This window comes from Anabrus simplex, chromosome 2 (genome assembly GCF_040414725.1).
Source record: "Anabrus simplex isolate iqAnaSimp1 chromosome 2, ASM4041472v1, whole genome shotgun sequence".
Taxonomy (NCBI): Eukaryota; Metazoa; Arthropoda; class Insecta; order Orthoptera; family Tettigoniidae; genus Anabrus; species Anabrus simplex.
The window spans coordinates 95,836,939-95,855,937 of NC_090266.1; the positions used below are offsets into that span (position 1 = coordinate 95,836,939).

At 39.5% G+C, this 18,999-nt stretch overlaps 1 protein-coding gene across 1 annotated transcript in view; it reads left to right on the forward strand.

Annotated features, from left to right (window-relative positions):
* The window catches only part of LOC137498620 (uncharacterized), a 79,995-nt gene that overhangs the window by 39,723 nt on the left and 21,273 nt on the right, over positions 1–18,999 (forward strand). The window contains exon 3 of the mRNA XM_068226478.1: positions 68–178. Coding sequence (XP_068082579.1) covers positions 68–178 — 111 coding nt within the window. The remainder of the gene's footprint in view (positions 1–67; positions 179–18,999) is intronic.

Here is an 18,999-nt window from a genome sequence, read left to right on the forward strand (position 1 = left end):
GTATGATGATAAATTTTGTAAGCTGATTGATGAAACCTAACTTATATATATTCACTTTCTGAATTAGGTGTAGCCCTGGACCATCCTGAGATGTACAATGTGGAAAAAAACTATCTCATAATAACTTTCACTGTTATGGTCATGATGCTTTACCTCTTCCACAAATGCATGACCTATGGTAAGTAACCCGAGAGTACTGCATTACATTATTTACTTGTCCTTGCTCATATTGTATTGCTATTCTAATACTTGCAACTCTCTGTCACAAAACCAATTCACTCTTTCTCTTCTGCAGAGTATTCTTGTTATCATCTAATGATTGTTCTCATACTGTTCTACCACTGTAAGTTCTTTTTTTCCTTGACGCTTTTCAATATCTAATTAAACGCAATGGTATGAGTACTAAATTTTTTAAAGAACTTGAAAAGCATAAATTAAAAAAAAAAAAATGTATTATAGAGAGTGTTGGCATGTAAGTGAGTACAGCTAAGGTAATTGAATTACTTGTAATGGGTAACTTTTAGGCCTAAACATTCCATTCCAATAATCAATGTACATAGCATGGAGGTAGAAACATTACATTCCAGTAATCAATATACATAGCATGGAGGTAGAAATAGGGCGGAAAGTGATGATGAAAATAACTTTTCAGTTTTAATTACAGCAGAGCCAGTATCTTCATCCATACTGGATGAGTTACTTTCTTACCTCTCCAATATTTTCATTGACAAATAAATTTATGCTACAATACACATCACTCTTGTGGATGCTCTTAAAATTGAACAAAGGAATTTATTCAAGTGGCCTTGAAGAACATCTTTTTACTGAATGCTATTTCTGCCTATTAAGCACGAGGCCGACTCTAGTGCTTCGTATTCTAATAATGTCCCTCATACAGAGTGCAAATTGGGGATACCACTTCCGGACCAGACAAAATCCATAATCAAATGCTAAAACATTTGAGTAACTGATGTCTCAGTGATACCCTCACCCTTTTCAACAGAATATGGACTGAGGTAGAGGGGGTTGCATCTCAGGGGCATGAGGGAATTGCAATACCAATTCACAAGCCAGGTAAGGTTCCAAAGCTTCTGGGGAGTTATGGGCCCATATGCTTTACAAATGATGTGTCTGAGCTGTTTGAAAGGATGTGAAACCTGTGACTTTTGTGGGCTTTAAAAGGGAGAAGTCACCTGACTAACATTCCGGTGTGGTTTTCACTCTCACCCCTCTGCCCCCAATCGTCTGGTTAGATCGGAGAAAGAAATTCATGGGTTCTTTCTTTTCAAGGAGCACTTAGTCACCTTGTTTATTGACTTGACAAGGCTTACGGCACTGCCTGGCTTTAAGGTATTATCTCAACTCAACACCAGTGAGGATTTGTGGAAATCTACCAATATTTGTTGAGAATTTCATATCCCTCTGAATCTTTCAAATCCGAGTAGGGAATGCATTTTCTCAGTATTACATCCATGGCTTTTGATAGGGTAGATCATCCAGTATTACTGACAAAAATGTGGGCTATTGGACTAGCCAATAGAGTGGGTGAATGGGTGGCTACATTTCTAAAAAATACAACTCTGAGAATTAGAGTAGGTAAAGTATTATCTGATCCTGTAATGATTATTGGACCTTTATGTTTTCTTATATGTTTTCTTATGTTTTTTGATATATAAATGTTTTACAATATGTATATATATATATAGTGTATATAAAAGATTTGCGTAAAGAACTGGAATCACAGATAAGGCTATTTGCTGATGATGTTATACTGTGTAGAGCACTAAGTGAGTTGCAGCATTATGGGCGACTGCAGTGAGACTTAAACAATGTTGTGAGAAGGACGGCAGTTTTCATTTCTATTAGTGGGATAAAATAGTATTAATAATAATTGTCTACACATTTAAATTTGTTGGTACAGTAATCTTTGAGTAGTTCCTGAAAATTTCAAACTTTATTTGCAATTTTTTGTCCAGTTTGTGCTTAGTATTAACCTATTGTAATTAGGATACATCTGAACATTATTTAAAAATTACTGTAGTGTATTGTAATATCTTATTAGAAATTAGTGTGCTTATTCTATTATTGAGAAATATTTGTGTACCAGTAATAAAAATATCTCTAGAAAAAATATTACTAGTGTTCTGTTGTTGTAATCAGGATAAGCTTAACTGCAGTTTAGAATTGTGTTATTCTTGTGTATTCATTTTGTTATTCAGTAATTACTGGCACTTTTCATCCTGTTAGGGTGTTGTAGGACAAAAATACAGTATGGTACGACTAAGTTGTATTGGATTCTAGTACTATATTAATTACATTATTGTTATGTGATCTTTGTGTGCTATCCTAGACAATATTTCTTTTCTTTCATTTTTTGCACAGAATAAGTATTTTTTAAATTTTAGTTTCATTATTTGATAAAGAATTACTAAGGAGCACAAGTGTAGGAACTGTGGGTGTGGCCTGGTGATAAGGAGTTTGAGGGAGAAGTTGGAGATTTTGAGGGAGATAGGATTCTCTCAGAGGACAGGAAGGAAGGTAGGCTTCCCTTAATGTACAGAGATAGTAGGTGTAAAATAGCTATGGGAGGAAAGGGGCCAATTTTAGAGGATGGGTGGTCTAATGTTTTAAGGGGAAGGATATCACAGGCTAAGGGCTCGATTCAAAATTTGAATTCAGGACAGGTGTCTGTTATAAAATCGGTAGAAGTCACTGTAGGTCGAACAACAGAGGGAAGATGAGGAACAGGGAATTGTTGCTAAGAAGTGTGGAAGTAGGAGGAAAGGAAAAGGTAGGAAAAGGGAAATGTAGAGTAGAGGATATGAAACGACAGGTGGTAAAGGGTCATGGGAGGAAGATAAGGGAGGAGGAAGTAGCTTATGCAGTTTTCAGGAAAGATATGACTGACCAGGAGGGGAGGGTATCAAATGAGGTTGGTAGCATTGAGGCTCTGGTCATGGCCCGTTCCATTGTTAGGCATTTGAGGAAAGTGTGTGGAGAAAAGGGAGTGAGGGTACAGTGTTATCCTGGGATTAGGTTAAGGCAGATGTTGAGGAATTTAAAGGAGAAGGTGGTAGTGTTTCACATTGGTATCAACAATGTACAGCAAGAAGGAATAAGTACCTACATAGTTAGGGATGTGTGGGTTTCTGGTAAATATAGCACAGGTGGAGTTTAAGGAGGTGGAGTATGTTATCAGTGGAATACAATTTAGGAGGGATACTGACTGGAAGGTGATTGGGGAGTTAAATGAAACTGAGGTGTGTTTACGTGGAAAACTGGGAGTGAGATTTCTAGATCCTAATGGGTGGGTAGGGGATAGGGACCTGCACTCAGATGGCCTTCACTTTAACTGCAGTGGTACGTATGAGTTAAAAAATTTGTTTAGAAATGTTATAAGAAGGTACATTCAGGGAAACGGGGTGGTCTAGGGAGTGGTAATTGGGGTACAGGGATTTGGATGCCAGGTAGAAATGACAAAGAAATGTTAGTGTTGAACTGTAGAAGTACTGAAAAGAAAGGAATGCAATTAAGAAAATTAATAGATATATACTTACCAGATATTGTAATAGAAGATGAATCATGGCTGAGAAATGATATAATGGATGCAGACTTTTTCTCACGGAACTAGAGTGTGTATCGTAGAGAAATAATAGGAGTGGTAGTATTCATTCTGGTGAAGACAGAATTTTTTAATTACAAAAGTGTTTAAGATGACAAACATGAAATTCTAGGTTTAATGTTCATCTCCAAATATAATAGGCAACTAGATGTCTTTGGAGTGTACAGACTGGAAAACGATAGTGCTAATGCTGATTCAGAATTATTCAATAAGGTAATCAACTATGTGGGAAATGATATGGAAAGGAACGTGATTGTAGCGGGTGATCTCAATTTACTGAATGTCAATTGGGAAGGTAGTGCTAACATCAGGAAGCATGACCAACAAATGGCAAATAAGTTAATATTTTAAGGACAGCTGATTCAGAAGGTGATGGAACCAACTAGAGGGAAGAATATTCTGGGTATGGTGCTGGTAAAACCAGATGAGCTCTATAAAGAAACCGATGTAATAGATTGTATTAGTGATCATGAAGCTGTTTTTCTCATAGCTAAAAATAAATGTGAAAGAAAGGAAGGTCTTAAAACTAGGACTATATTAGGCAGTACCATGTGGCTGATGAAACACGCATGAGGGAGTTATTGAAATGTAAATCTGATCGGTGGAAAATGGTAATTAAAAATGTAAACATACTCTGGGATGAGTTTAAAGCAAATGTTGAGGAAAATGAAAACCGGTTTGAACCCTTAAATTTGGCTAGGAATGGTTAAGTCCCGCTATATTAAAACAGAGAAGTAAAGAGACTAAGAAGGAGGTGCAGGTTGGAATGAAATATAGAGCTGTGGAAGTAAGCAGGAACTGAAGGAACTTAGTAGGAATTTGAATCTGTGTGATTGTACCTCATGGCAAACACTGCATGTACCTAGGAGCTAATATATAGAATTATCTTCTTTGGGATAATCATATTAATGAGATTGTTAAGAAACGTTACAGAATTTTTCACATGTTTTTGAGAGTATTTGGGGGTTGTAGTTTATACGTAAGGGAGAGGATGTATACGTTTCTAGCAAGAACACACTTAGAGTATGGTTCCAGTGTATGTGACCCTTATCATGATTACTCCATAGGAGTACTGGGTAAATCTGAAATGAAAGCAGCATGATTTGTTCTGGGTGATTTCCGACAAAGAAGTAATGTTACAAAAATGTTGCAAACTTGTGCTCAGAAGACTTGTGGGTAAGGAGACAATATGTTCTGCTTTTGATAATGGATTTTGTGATATATTTCAAGCTGTCAGTGGAATGTTGGTGCGAAGTGACATAAATAGACGAATATGCTTGAGCTATGTTTTAAGCAAGGGCGCCCATACCCGGGGGCAAGGGGGGTCGCGGCCCCCCTCATCCAATGATTTAAAAGTCAATGTTGCAGAGAAATGGTAGTACCGCATCCCACCAACAGGCAGAGGATAACGTGGGTGTTATTCTGCTGTGGAATACAAGTCACCATTCATCTTCCAAAATATTAAAAATACTACACACTCCCAGGTCTAGGCCCCCCTCTAAAAACTGTAAATATAAACATACTCTGGGATGAGTTTAAAGCAAATGTTGAGGAAAATGATAACAGGTTTGTACCCTTAAATTTGGCTAGGAATGGTTAAGTCCCGCTATATTAATACAGAGAAGTAAAGAGACTAAGAAGGAGGTGCAGGTTGGAATGAAATAGAGCTGTGGAAGGGCGCCCATACCCGGGGGCAAGGGGGGCCGCGGCCCCCCTCAACCTCTCAGAGAAAGGTAAGAATTAACATTAACAGTAAGAGAAATCAAAATATGAAAATAAAATAAGAACTCAAGTGAACAAACTGTAGCAAATATTCATCTATAGGACAAGGAGGAAGGGATTAGAACATATTATCAAGGGAAATGTTCGGTTACTATACAATTTTTTGAAAATGTTCATGAAAACTACATGAAAAATTGATAGGGCACCTGCCAGCTGGGTGACAGCCCTAAATGCAAATCATTGAGGATTAATTGATTGAATATGGAGTACCACACAGGGATCTGTGCTGAGTGTCACACATTTACAATGGCCTTCAATGGCATAGTTGCCGCTGCCAGGACCGTACTTGTTCCATCCCTGTGTGTAGCTCTACATTACATCTTCGGAAGGATGGTAGTTGCTGAGAGACAGGAACAACATGTGATTAACCGAATCACAAATAGGCCCCACAGCATGGTTTTCGATTTTCACTGTAAAAATCACAGTTGTACATTTGTGTCAATGTTGGATAATTCAATCTGATCCAGAGGTCCTCTTGCAAAAGAGTGCTGTAACATTGGTAGACGCCTGCATGTTTCTGGGTTCCCTTTTTGGTAAGAGACTAATATCTATCTATCTATCTATCTATCTATCTATCTATCTATCTATCTATCTATCTATCTATTTATCTCTCTATCAATCAATCAATCAATCAATCAATAAATAAATACTGATCTGCATTTAGGGCAGTTGCCCATGTGGCAAAATTCCCTACCTATTGTTTTCCTAGCCTTTTCTCAAATGATTTCAATGACATTGTAAATTTATTGAACATCTCCATTGGTAAGTTATTCCAATCCCTAAATCCCCATATCTATAAATGAATATTTGACCTAATTTGTCCCCTTGAATTCCAACTTTACCTTCCTATTGTGATCTTTCCTATGTTTAAAGACGCCACACAAACGTATTCGTCTACTAATGCCATTCCACGCCATATTTCCGCTGTCAGCTCGGAACATACCACTTATTAAATAACACTAGTATGTTTTTATTGTTCTCCCACCTATTCAATACCATACAATCTTAAAAGTCAGGACTTTGTCCTTATCAAAATGTTAACCATAAAATTAATACATTTTTGGATGGTACATGTTTCGCCTATCAGCAGTAGGCATCATCAGCCATTTTTTACCTTAGGAATAGATCAGGTACCTGATTGGGAATGACTTATGAATACTGTTAAAAACTATGTGTTGTAAAATGGATTAGAGATCATTAAACAACTATTACATTACAATATAAAATGTAGTAAACTATTACTTAACAATATTTGTGTTGATATTTGAGTCTAAAAACATGACAAATATTTGAGGATTATAACATAGGTGGTTGGTTCGTGATATTAAAATATATTACAATAAAGATAAAAATCAGAAAGCACATTCCATTTAATTGTCAAATAGCATGTTGTTAAAAACTTAAGGAAAGTTGAGCATTGATAATGGTCGTTGGTTCTTGAAGTTAATATGTATTGATTTTCATTGATATGTTTATAAATTTTGAAGGATTTTCATATGGCCTGGTTCTTTTTAAGATAATATTAGTTGTAATGCTGGTGCCGTAGGCTATATGGAAGTTTGTGTGGACGTCATTAGGCCATTTAATATTGTAATTTTGTTTAACAATCTCTAATCCATTTTACAAGACATAGTTTTTAACAGTTTTCATAAATTGTCATTCCCAATCAGGTACCTGATCTATTCCTCAGGTAAAAAATGGCTGATAATGCCTACTGTTGATAGGCAAAACATGTACCATCCAATATATTAATTGTATGTTAACATTTTGATAAGGACAAAGTCCTAACTTTTAAGATTATATGGTATTGAATAGGTGAGAGAACAAAAAAACATACTAGTGTTATTTAGTACAAATACTTTCAATACGGACCAAAAAATTAATTTTATCACATGTAACATACCGCATAGTCAAGCAGCTCGTCTTCTTTCACCTAGTTCTTCCCGGACCAAACTTTGTAGTATTTTTGTAATGCTATTCTCTTATCAGAAATCACCCAGAAAAAATTTGAGCTGCTTTTCTTTGGATTTTTCCCAGCTTTTGAATCAAGTAATCCTGGTGAGGGTCCCATACACTGGAACCATACTCTAGTTGAGGTCTTACCAGAGACTTACATGCCCTCTCCTTTGTATCCTTACTACAATCCCTAAACACCCTCATAACCATGTGCAGAGATCGGTATCCTTTATTTACAATCTCATTTATGTGATTACCCAAAATGAAGATCTTTCCTTATATTAACACCCAGATAATTACAATGATCCCGAAAAAGGAACTTTCACTCTATCAATACAGTAATGAAACCTGATAGGACTTTTCCTATTTTTGAAACTCACAACCTGACTTTTAACCCCGTTTATCATCATACCATTGCCTGCTGTCTATCTCACAACATTATTGAGGTCATTTTGCAGTTGCTCACAAATTTGTAACATTTATTACTCTATACAGAGTAACAACATCCGCAAAAAGCCTTACCTCTGATTCCACTCCTTTACTCATATCATTTATATACACTTAAGAAAATGGAAATTGCAAAACCATGAAGGCATTGGTCGTTTGTATTGATTTTCAAGATATCGAATGATGACATGTAGGTATGTAATCGATCAAAGTTTCAGACCCATTGGATTGTTACTAGAGGTCTCCCCAAGTGATTGGTCATGGAGGAATCAACTCCAGTATACGGACTCTGGTGTAGCGTAGTTGACTTGCAGTCTGTGCAGTGAAGTGTTCCCCATCAAACGTGCCTCGATGACAGAGAAGAGCACGCTATCAACAACTGTCACCGTTTGAGAGGGCTCAGATAATTGGGCTGTGTGAGGCTGGATTATCGCTAAGGACTGTTGCTCCACGTGTTGGCCGACAGGCATCTACGGTACAACATGTATGGCAGCAGTGGTCAAATGAAGGTACCCACACTTGTAGACCTGGCACAGGCCCAGCGCGACAGACAACTGTGAGAGAGGATCGCCGCAGCATTGGGATGGCCCGGATGGAACTCCATGCAACAGCAGCGCAAATTCGAGCAGCTGTGGCACCCCACGTTACACAACAAACAGTTGGTAATCGCCTGTGTGCAGCCGGCTTATGAGCCCGTGTCCCTGCAGAAGGTGTTCCATTGACCCCACGACAGCGACATGTAAGGCTGGACTGGTGTCGAGAAAGATCGACGTGGGTCGACCAATGGCATAGGGTCATCTTTAGTGATGAATCGCACTTCTGTCTTGCCCGCAGTGATGGCCAGAATTGTGTGCGCCATTGTACCGGGGAGAGGGACCGCCCAGATCTTATTGTCGAGAGGCACACAGGGCCAACACCAAGCATTATGGTCTGGGGAGCTATTGGCTTTAATATGAAATCACAATTAGTGCTTGTTGAGGGCACTATGACTGCTCGACAGTACATTGATAGGGTACTCAATCCATGGCGAACATTGCTAATGGGATGTTTCAGCACGACAATGCCCAGGTTCACACTGCACGCATCTCCAGAGAAGCTTTCCATGACATCACAACCTTCGAACGGCCCGCCAGATCCCTGGACCTCAGTCCTATTGAGCATGTGTGGGACATGATGGGTCGACAACTGGCCAACCGTCCTCAGCCACCCACAACTCTGGAACAACTGACCCGTGCAGTGCAGCAAGCATGGGCCACAATTCCTCAGGAAGCGATCCAGGGCCTTATTGACAAAATGCCTCGATGAATTCATCAATGTATTGCAGCTCGTGGTGGGCATATCCTGTATTATTGTCCAAGCTTGCAGTCAGAGGTATCTAAAAGTGTAATCATCGAATCACAACCTAACACTCGTCCTGCATGTTCAATTGCAGTAATGTAGCACCACTCCTTCTGGGTGTAGCAATTTCCATTTTCTTCCGTGTATATAAAAACATAAAGGTTCAATAATACTGTGCTGAGGAATTCCCCTCATAATTATTACAGGGTCAGATAAAGCTTCACCTACTCCATTTCTCTGATATCTATTTTCTAGAAATATAGCAACCCATTTGGTCACTCTTCCATCTAGTCCAATTGCACTACTTTTTTCCAGTAGTCTCCCATGATCGACACTATCAAATGCTTTAGACAGGTCAGTTGCGATACAGTCCATTTCACCTCCTGAATTCAAGATATCTGCCATATCTTGCTGGAATCCTACAAGTTGAGCTTGAGCGGAATAACCTTTCCTAAAACCGAACTGCTTTCTATCGAACCAGTTATTAATTTTGCAAACACGTCTAATATAATCAGAATTAATGCCTTCCCAAAGCTTACATGCAATACATGTCAATTTACTGGCCTGTAATATTCAGCTTTATGTCTATCACCATTTCCTTTATAGACCAAAGCAACTCTCCATTCATTTGGTATAGCTCCTTCAACCAAACAATAATCAAGTAAGTACTTCAGATATGGTACTGTATCCCAACCCATTATCTTTAGTATATCCCCAGAAATCTTATCAATTCCAGCCGCTTTTCTAGTTTTCAACTTTTGTATTTTATTGTAAATATCATTGTTTTCATATGTAAATTTTAATACTTCTTTAGCATTAGTCACCTCCTCTATCTGGACATTATTCTTGTATCCAACAATCTTTGCATACTGCTGACTGAATACTTCTGCCTTTTGAAGATCCTCACATACACACTCTCCTTGTTCATTAATTACTCCTGGAATATCCTTCTTGGAACCTGTTTCTGCCTTGAAATACATATACATATGCTTCCATTTTTCACAAAAATGTATATGACTGCCAATTATGCTTGCCATCATGTTATCCTTAGCTGACTTCTTTGGTAGATTCTATTTCCTAGTAAGTTCCTTCAATTTCTCCTTACTTCCACAGCCATTTCTAACTCAATTTCTTTTCAGTCTGCACCTCTTTTTTAGTCTCATTATTTCTCTATCATAATAAGGTGGCTCTTTACCATTTCTACAATCTTTAAAGTTACAAAACTGTTTTCACATTCCTCAACAATTTCTTTAAACCCATCCCAGAGTCTGTTTACATTCTTATTTACTGTTTTCCACTGATCATAATTACTTTTTTTAAACTGCCTCATGCCTGCTTTATCAGCCATATGGTATTGACTAACATTCCTACTTTTAAAACCTTCTTTTCTATCATATTTATTTTTAACTACGACAAAAACAGCTTCGTGATCACTAATACCATCTATTACTTCAGTTTCCCTATAGAGCTCATCTGGTTTTATCAGCACGACATCCAGGATATTTTTCCCTATTGTTGGTTCCATTACTTTCTGAATCAGCTGTCCTTCCGATATTAGCATATTTGCCCTTTGTTGGTCATGCTTCCTGTCGTTCACATTTCCTTCCCAATTGACATCTGGTAAATTCAGATCGCCCGCTACAATCATATTCCTTTCCATGTTGTTTCCCACTAGCTGATTATCTTATCGAATAATTCTGAATCCGTGTCAGTGCTACCCTTTCCTGGAATGTACACTCCAAAGATATCAAGTTGCCTATTATCTTTAGAAATGAGCCTTACACCTAGAATTTCATGTGTGTCATCTTTAACTTTTTTGTAACTTACAAATTCTTCTTTCACCAGAATGAATTCTCTCCCTCCCACCATTCCTATCCCATCTCTACGATACATACTCCAGTCCCATGAGAAAATTTCTGCATCCATTGTATTATTTCTCAGCTATGATTCAACTCCTATTAAAATATCTGGTGTATATATATATATATTAAATTACTTAATTCTATTCCTTTCTATACAATACTTCTACAGTTTAACACTAACATTTTTATGTCATCCCTACTTGACTTCCAGTTCTCTGTGCCCTTATCACTGCTCTGTAGACAACACCGTTTCCCTTAATGTACTTCCCTATCACCCTTCCCAAAAAACTTCCTAACTTATACGTACTACTGTGGTTTAAGTGAATGCCATCTGAGTGCAGATCCCTATCTCGTATCCACCCATTAGGATCTAGAAACCTCACTCCCATTTTCCCACATACCCACCCATAGTCTCATTTAAATCCCCAATCACCCTCCACTCAGTATCCCTCCTACACAGTATTCCACTGATAACAAGCTCCGCTTCCGTAAACTTTACTCATGCTGCATTTACCAGATCCCACACATCCCTAACTATGTTGGCACTTAGACCAGGTTGCCTTACGTTGTTGGTACCATTGTGAAACACTACCACCTTCTCTTTCCCTTCCTCCTTCTCTTCTATATTCGTCAACATCTGCCTCAACCTAATTCCTGGATAACACTTTACCCTGTTTCTCTTTCCTCCACACACTTTCCCCACATATCTAACGGTGGAACCCCCCACGACCAAAGCCTCAACCCTACCCATCTCATTTGATCTCCTCACCTCCTGGTCAATCCTATCTTACCTGATAGCTGGAGAAGCTACTTCCTCCTCCCTTTTCTCCCTCCCTTGACTCTGTTCCACCTGTATTTTCCCATCCTCTACTCTACATTTCCCTTTCCTACCTTTTCCCTTCCTTCTACCTCCACACATCTCAGCAACAGTTCCCTGTTCCTTATCTTCCCTCTGTTGCTCTACCTGGAGTGGCTTGTACCAATTTATCACAGACACCTGTCTTGAATTCTAATCCTCAATAGAGCCCTTAGCCTGCAATCTCCTTCCCCTTAGAACAGTGGACCACTTGTCTTCTACAATTCCCCCTTTCCTTTCCACCGGTCTTTTACACCTGCTGTAACCTGTACATTGTTTGAGAGAGGCCTCCCTTCCTTCCTGTCTTCCGTGAGAATCCTAATTATCTCTCCCAAACTCTCCAACACCTCCCTCGTACCCCTTAATGCCTCGCCACACCCACAGTTCCTACACTTGCACTCCTTAGTCATTCTTTATGGAAAATGAAAAGAAAAGGAGAAATAACTTGTTTTGTGCAACAAAAAAATGAACGAAAAATATTATCTAGAGTAGTACTCAAAGATCACACGGCAATGAGGTAATTAATATACTACTACACTACAATACTACTTAGTCATACTCTATTTTTTATCCTACAACACCCTAACAGATAAAAACTGCTGTTAATTACTGAATACCGATAGGAATACACAAGAATTACACAATTCACTACTGCAGTTAAGCCTATCCCAATTACAACAAGAGAATTTTAGTAAGAGGTTTTCTACAGGTACCTCTACTATACTACACAAATATTTTACAATAATAAAATAAGCACGCTAATTTCTAATAAGACCTTCTTCTTCTTCTCCTTTAGCGTTTGTCCCGCCTGGTGGCAGGGTCCGCTGTATGGATTCGTTGTCTCCATTTAATTCGGTCACTGGCCACGTCAGGATGTAGTCTTACAGCTTTCAGGTCGTTGTGCACTGTATCGATCCATCGTTGTCTTGGTCGTCCCTTGGGCCTTTTTCCAGCGACTTCCAATGTATGCGCTGACTTTGCCAGTGTATTGTCTTCTGCACGCAATACATGTCCAAACCAGCGTAGACGATTTTCCTGCATTTTCTTCTGGATTGGTGCAACGCCAAAGCGTTTCCTAATATTGTCATTTGAAATATGATCCAGTCTAGTGATGCCAGCTGTCCACCTAAGCATCTTTGTCTCCATGACGCTTAGTCGACGTTCTACCTCCTTCGTAGCAGGCCAACACTCGGTGCCGTAGAGAGCGACGGGACGGATAACAGTCCGGTAGATCTTAGATTTCAGATGGTCCTTCATCCGACGGTCGCAGGTGACGCCCGTTGTCATTCGCCACTTCAGCCAGGCTGCGTGTATCCTTGTGTTGACCTCATCAGTAAGTCTGCCATCGGCAGAGAGTGTGGAGCCCAGATATTTAAATTTCTCTACTCGTGGTAGATCTTCACCATCAACGTGGATGGTTCCAACTTCTCGAGGATCTAATGTCATGTACTCTGTCTTCTTTTTGTTGAGGCGCAGGCCGTATTGCGCAAGTCGGTTGTTCCACTCTTCTGTTTGGCGCTGGAGATCAGACTTATTCTCAGCAGCCAACATGACATCATCAGCATAGAGAAGTGTCCATGGTATTGGCTTGTGCAGATCGGATGTAACAGTGTCCATCACAAGAATGAACAGCAGTGGTGATAAGGCAGAGCCTTGATGTACTCCTACAGAGATGCGGAAATCATCGGACGCTCCTGCGGCAGCTTGAACACAACTCCTTGGTTCTACGTAGAGCATCTGTACCCACTTAACAAGGTGCTCTGGAATGCTATGTTCTCGTAGCGCTAACCGGATTAGGTCATGTGGCACCCGATCAAAGGCCTTCTCAAGATCCAGAAAAGCGAGATGAAGAGGCTTATGTTTTTCATGGTGTTTCTCAACTAACAGCCGTGCAGCGTGGATTGCATCCGTTATGCCACAGTTTTTCACGAATCCAGCTTGGTTCGTTGTAAGTTTAGCTATCTGGCGAATCCTTTTGTCGAGAATACGTTCGAAGATCTTCATCGCGTGGCTCAGAAGTCTGATTGGGCGATAATTAGAACAATCGGCAGGACTTCCCTTCTTCTTGAAGATTGGTACGGTAATGCTCCGTCGCCAATCTGATGGTATTTGACCTTCTTTGATGATCTGATTGAAAAGCTGTGTTAGCCATATTGCCGCATCCCACCGTTCAGAGCACCAGAACTCTGCCGGAAGGTCATCGGGGCCGGTGGCTTTTCCTGGTTTCATCTCCTTCAGAACAGCCTGAACTTCCGTGACGTCAATTTCCTTCACTGGCTGGGATTGGTGGGCGGGGAAATTCCTCGGTTGAAAGTTTCTCAAAATAGCTCCGCCAGCGTTCTCGCGCTTTCTTCCAGTCGACCAGCAGGTCACCTTTTTCGTCATTGATACCGTAGAAATGTTGGATGTCTTCCGTTTTGCGGTGCCTCGATTTGAGTAGCCGGTAAATGTGCCGCTCGTCTTCGCGCGTGTCAAGTTTTGCATATAGGTCTGCATATCGGTTTGCTTTTGTTACAGCAATGACCTTCTTCGCCTCACTACGGGCTGTTTTGTAGGCATCCCAACGAGATGGTGTTTTATCTGAAAGAAACTCATGGTACAGCTGTTTCTTCTTCCGCACTGCATCTTTAACATCGTCATTCCAAAGCCATGTGTCTTTGTCAATCCTACGTCGTCCTGGTTTAGTTGTTCCAAGAATAGAGCGTGCGGCTTCACGAACGGCGTCTTTCAGTTTAGTCCAGCTCTCTTCAACCGTGGTGATTGGTGGCACAGTAATTTTTGTAATAATATCTGCCTCCTTCTCCTTGAAGCGCCACCATTTGATTCTTTTAGGCCCATTTCTGTGTAAGAAATCGTCTCTTGGCGACTTCATCGGTAGCTTACAGATGACAGGTCGGCGATGCATCGTGACGGTTTCGTAAGGACCAACTTTTGTATCTAGAACATCTTTGAAATTCCGTCGTCTTACAAAGATGTAGTCAATCTGAGTTGCATGGGAGCCACTGTAGTACGTGATTAGATGAGTATCAAACCAGGTGTTCGTGATGATCAGATCATGAGTTTCTACATAATCGTCGCTGTTCTTCTTCCACCAATGGCAGTGTGGTCTTCTTTCCTCTGTCCAACGTGTCCATTCAGATCACCGGCAATGATAAGGTAGTCTTCTGGTGGCACTTCAGCAGTCTTCTCATCAAGCAGCTCCCAGGAGGCATCTTTTGTTTTCGCGTCTAGGCCGGTTTGTGGAGCATAGGCACTGAAAAAATGGACCTTCCTTCTATCCGCGACATATACGATTTTCATCAATCGACCATGGTAGCGTTGCACCTCAGAGACAGAACCATCAAATTTTGCGGATGTAACAATGCCAACACCGTTAGTTGTTCTTCGGGTTCCGTTGTATATGAGTTTGTATCCGCACCCAATGTCACGAGTCTTTTCTCCACTCCATCTTGTCTCCTGCACCGCGCAGATGTCTATTTGCCTTCTTTCAAGTGCTGTGGCCAGTTCACTGCTTCGACCAGACATAGTCCCGACGTTCAGTGATGCTATACAGAAAGTGGGGGCTCGCTGTTTAGCCGTCGCCGCCCGTGCGACGGTAACCCTTGCATACTTTTCGTGCTGGCTGGGCCCTGCGAACACGCGTCGCTTTTAGCGGGGGACGCCCTAGCCGTGGTTCCGATTCCATGAGACAACATTTCCATAAAGATGTGACGGTATGTTTTTACGGCCGGCTTGTCACGGAGCCTGTCGCCGACATTTTAGAGCTGCTGCCAGCTGGTAGTTAGGCCTCTCCTGACATGGAGAACAGACGCCTTTTGTAGCCGCTCCTCTAGAGAACAAACGCTACGTTCCTCTCTGCATTAACTCCCAGAAAGATAGAGTGCCCCGTCTGCCAACTACACCGTTACGATGGTCTCCATCTCCGCCGAAGTTGCCATTAAGGACTTTGACACACTTCCATCACTGATGAAAGTTATTTCTAGTGTGGCCCGAAGACCACAAAAATACAACCAGGACTATGAGTCCTGGAGGCAGCTCTTCCGCTCTCTCCGCCGTTGGGAATCTGAAACTCCTCTTCCGTCTTTGAGACCGTTGGCCAGGTTTCACCTAGTAACCCTAGGCAGGGGCCCTTACAGGGTACTACCATCCGGAGCCAGATGGACCCAGGTTTTTTAACGAGTTGTTACTCCTCCCCCTCCTCCTTTCCCATCACTTGCGAGATGGGGCCCCGGACTTGGGACCGGCAATGGTGGAGTTAATTTCTAATAAGATATTACTCGTATACTACTGTACTGTACACTACAATAATTTTAAACTCCGTTCAGACGTATCCTTATTACAATACAGGCACTACTAAACACAAACAGAAATTGAAATTTCAAGTTTGAAATTTGCACGAAGTACTGCACTCAAAGATTACCAACAAATCTAAATGCTTAGATAGGTTATTATTAGTACGGCACTATGCTCTAATAGATACACACGAAAGATACACGCACACACAAAGATACCCACGAATATAGCAGGTAAGATACTGCGGGCTAGTTTCTAAATATACCGTATGTACACTACAATTCTAAACTGAAATGTGGTTATATGATTTTTACCTCTGGTGGATTACTATTATGTTCCCTACTATGCGGGACGGAGAATATAAGTGTCCTTAAATGCCGAAAAATAAGAGGTTGTCTACAATAATTTCTGTCAAAACTACGCCGGGGGCTTGAACTGCAATATTATCACGATGGGCCCTATAGGAATTTGATTATTAACTTTTAATCGATGTATGAACGAAGGTGCAAAGTATGCCGGGACCTTAGACTACAAATTATCGGAATATAGTAATCAGCTGATTTTGTATTTGTTTACACAACTACAATGTGCATATAGTCCGTACTCTTTGATCTAGTCGGAATGTAGCAACAATCGTCAACAATCCAAAATCTGTTACGTACCGTAATTATCCAGTGAAATTACCGTGTATTCTCTTTAACTTCTTTTTAAATCGAAGTTTACAGGCGTATCGTGTTATTTAATTTAATAAATTATTACCTTCGTGATAGTTTGTACGGATATCTATACGAAATACCGGAAAAGTTGCGGCGGAAGTTACGGTACTATTATTTATGATAATCTGCCTTTGTAAGTATTATACCAACGAACCCAGAGAAATTTACAAATACTTTTTAAAATTAATATTATTACGTAAAGTATTTCCTAAACTTAAATTCGAAACAAGGTACACCTAGCTAGCCTGCTTAACGTAGAAAACGTAATTTACTGCAAATAAATATCACTACTCCCAATTTCTACCAACAAACACTAAATACCAATATATAAATAGCACTAAATGAATCACACTCACACACACACAAAATTAAGCAATTTCAATAGGTTTTAACTACTTTATCACTACAATAATACAAGAGCCAACCATTCACAAGCACATCCAACAATGCAACTCCATGACTCCCCCACATCCATCAGTTGAAGTTTGCCTGCATGAAGAGACTTAACATGTGGAATGTGACTAAGCGGTGCTGCTATATGTCTGTATGGCCATGGTTCCATCGCAAATGGATTACAGTATTGAGGCATATGGTTCAGCATCAAGAACTGTGTTGAACCTTTCAAAACGTGTGCACCATAATGTAGCTAGGCAGCAAAAAGAGGGATACATAGATATTAGATATAAATTAGATTATATGGCATAATAAAATATGAAATAAATATGGCACAGTGTAAGATGTCATATCATAACCAGAATCTTGTTTTTCCAATTATTTTTCTGTTCATTTTTCTTGTTTTCCTTTATTCTTCCCTTCCATTTGTTTCCGTTTTCCTTTTCTGTTTCCCATTTTTCTTCTTTTACCTTCCTTTCTTCTCTTTTTTCTTTTTAATTTTTTTCCAAATAAATATATGTAGTATGTATATGTCTTTTCACATCACATAACAGCATATAACAATGTGAGATAATATCACATAACAGATCTATATACATAATAGTGTAGTTACCTTCAAATAGATCTTGAAAAGAAATATAATATATTGAAGGGAATATTGGCATTAAATATCTACTAATTATAATCCACACTAAAGTATGCATATGGAAAGTGTGAGTGATATAAGGATTCAGACTTTGTTTAATTGCATATATCTTGCTTGTTTAATCAAAGCTAGTGAAGGGAATATTGTTTTATACAGATGAGAATTTGCACTTATTTGAAGTATAAAGAATGTATAGTTATACCTGCACATTGGCTTGCCTTCTGTGAAATAATTAAACTGGCTATATTCTGATATGATGTACACATATGACATACATAATACTAGAATCTAAACCTTGACAAAATGTAATAGATGATATGTAGGGTCTAATGAAAATTAACATGGTACAATTTACTGATATGTCATAACCAGGTCTTATATTTAGATATGATTAAGATTAAATTAACAAACAATTACCAGTATGTATTGTTGTGTGGGAAGAATATTGATATTTTTCACCTAGAAGAAATATTTGGAATGTTTTGCATGTTAAGATAATGTAAGTATTCAGTGGAGTGATTTGATTATGTAAAGAATAATTGAGCAACCTTCTGTTGTGATGTTCTTCCAATATAAAATAATATGATGATATAATGTAATACATAGTGCAAAATAATATGAACCCATACTATACGGTATATAATGATATAAACTAGTTGAAATGTTTTCAGATTGATGAGAGTTGCATGTAATACAATAATAGTTAATACAATAGGATGGCTTAAGTTATCTAGAAGAGTTAAACTGTCTGAGGGGACAGCCCACATGGTCTGGTTTTACTGGTATATCAAATTGGTTTAGTTGGATTTGGAATGTCAATTAGGTTCCATGTTGTGGGCGGGTTGAGTTGGTTTAGCCAGTCACAGTCTGCATTATGGGAGTGGTCAGTCTATGAGTTGGTTGAGGATACAATGGAAGTAGAGGATATGTCGGGCTGTTTTGAGGGGAATTGTCAGGAGTTGTGATGTGATCGGATGGGTGGGACTTAAAGGCTTCATCTAGGAATCTCTGAAAATGTAGGGAGACATGAGTGTCTCGTTTGGGAAAGGGGAAGGTATCATAGAGGTCCTCAGTATAATAAACAGAAG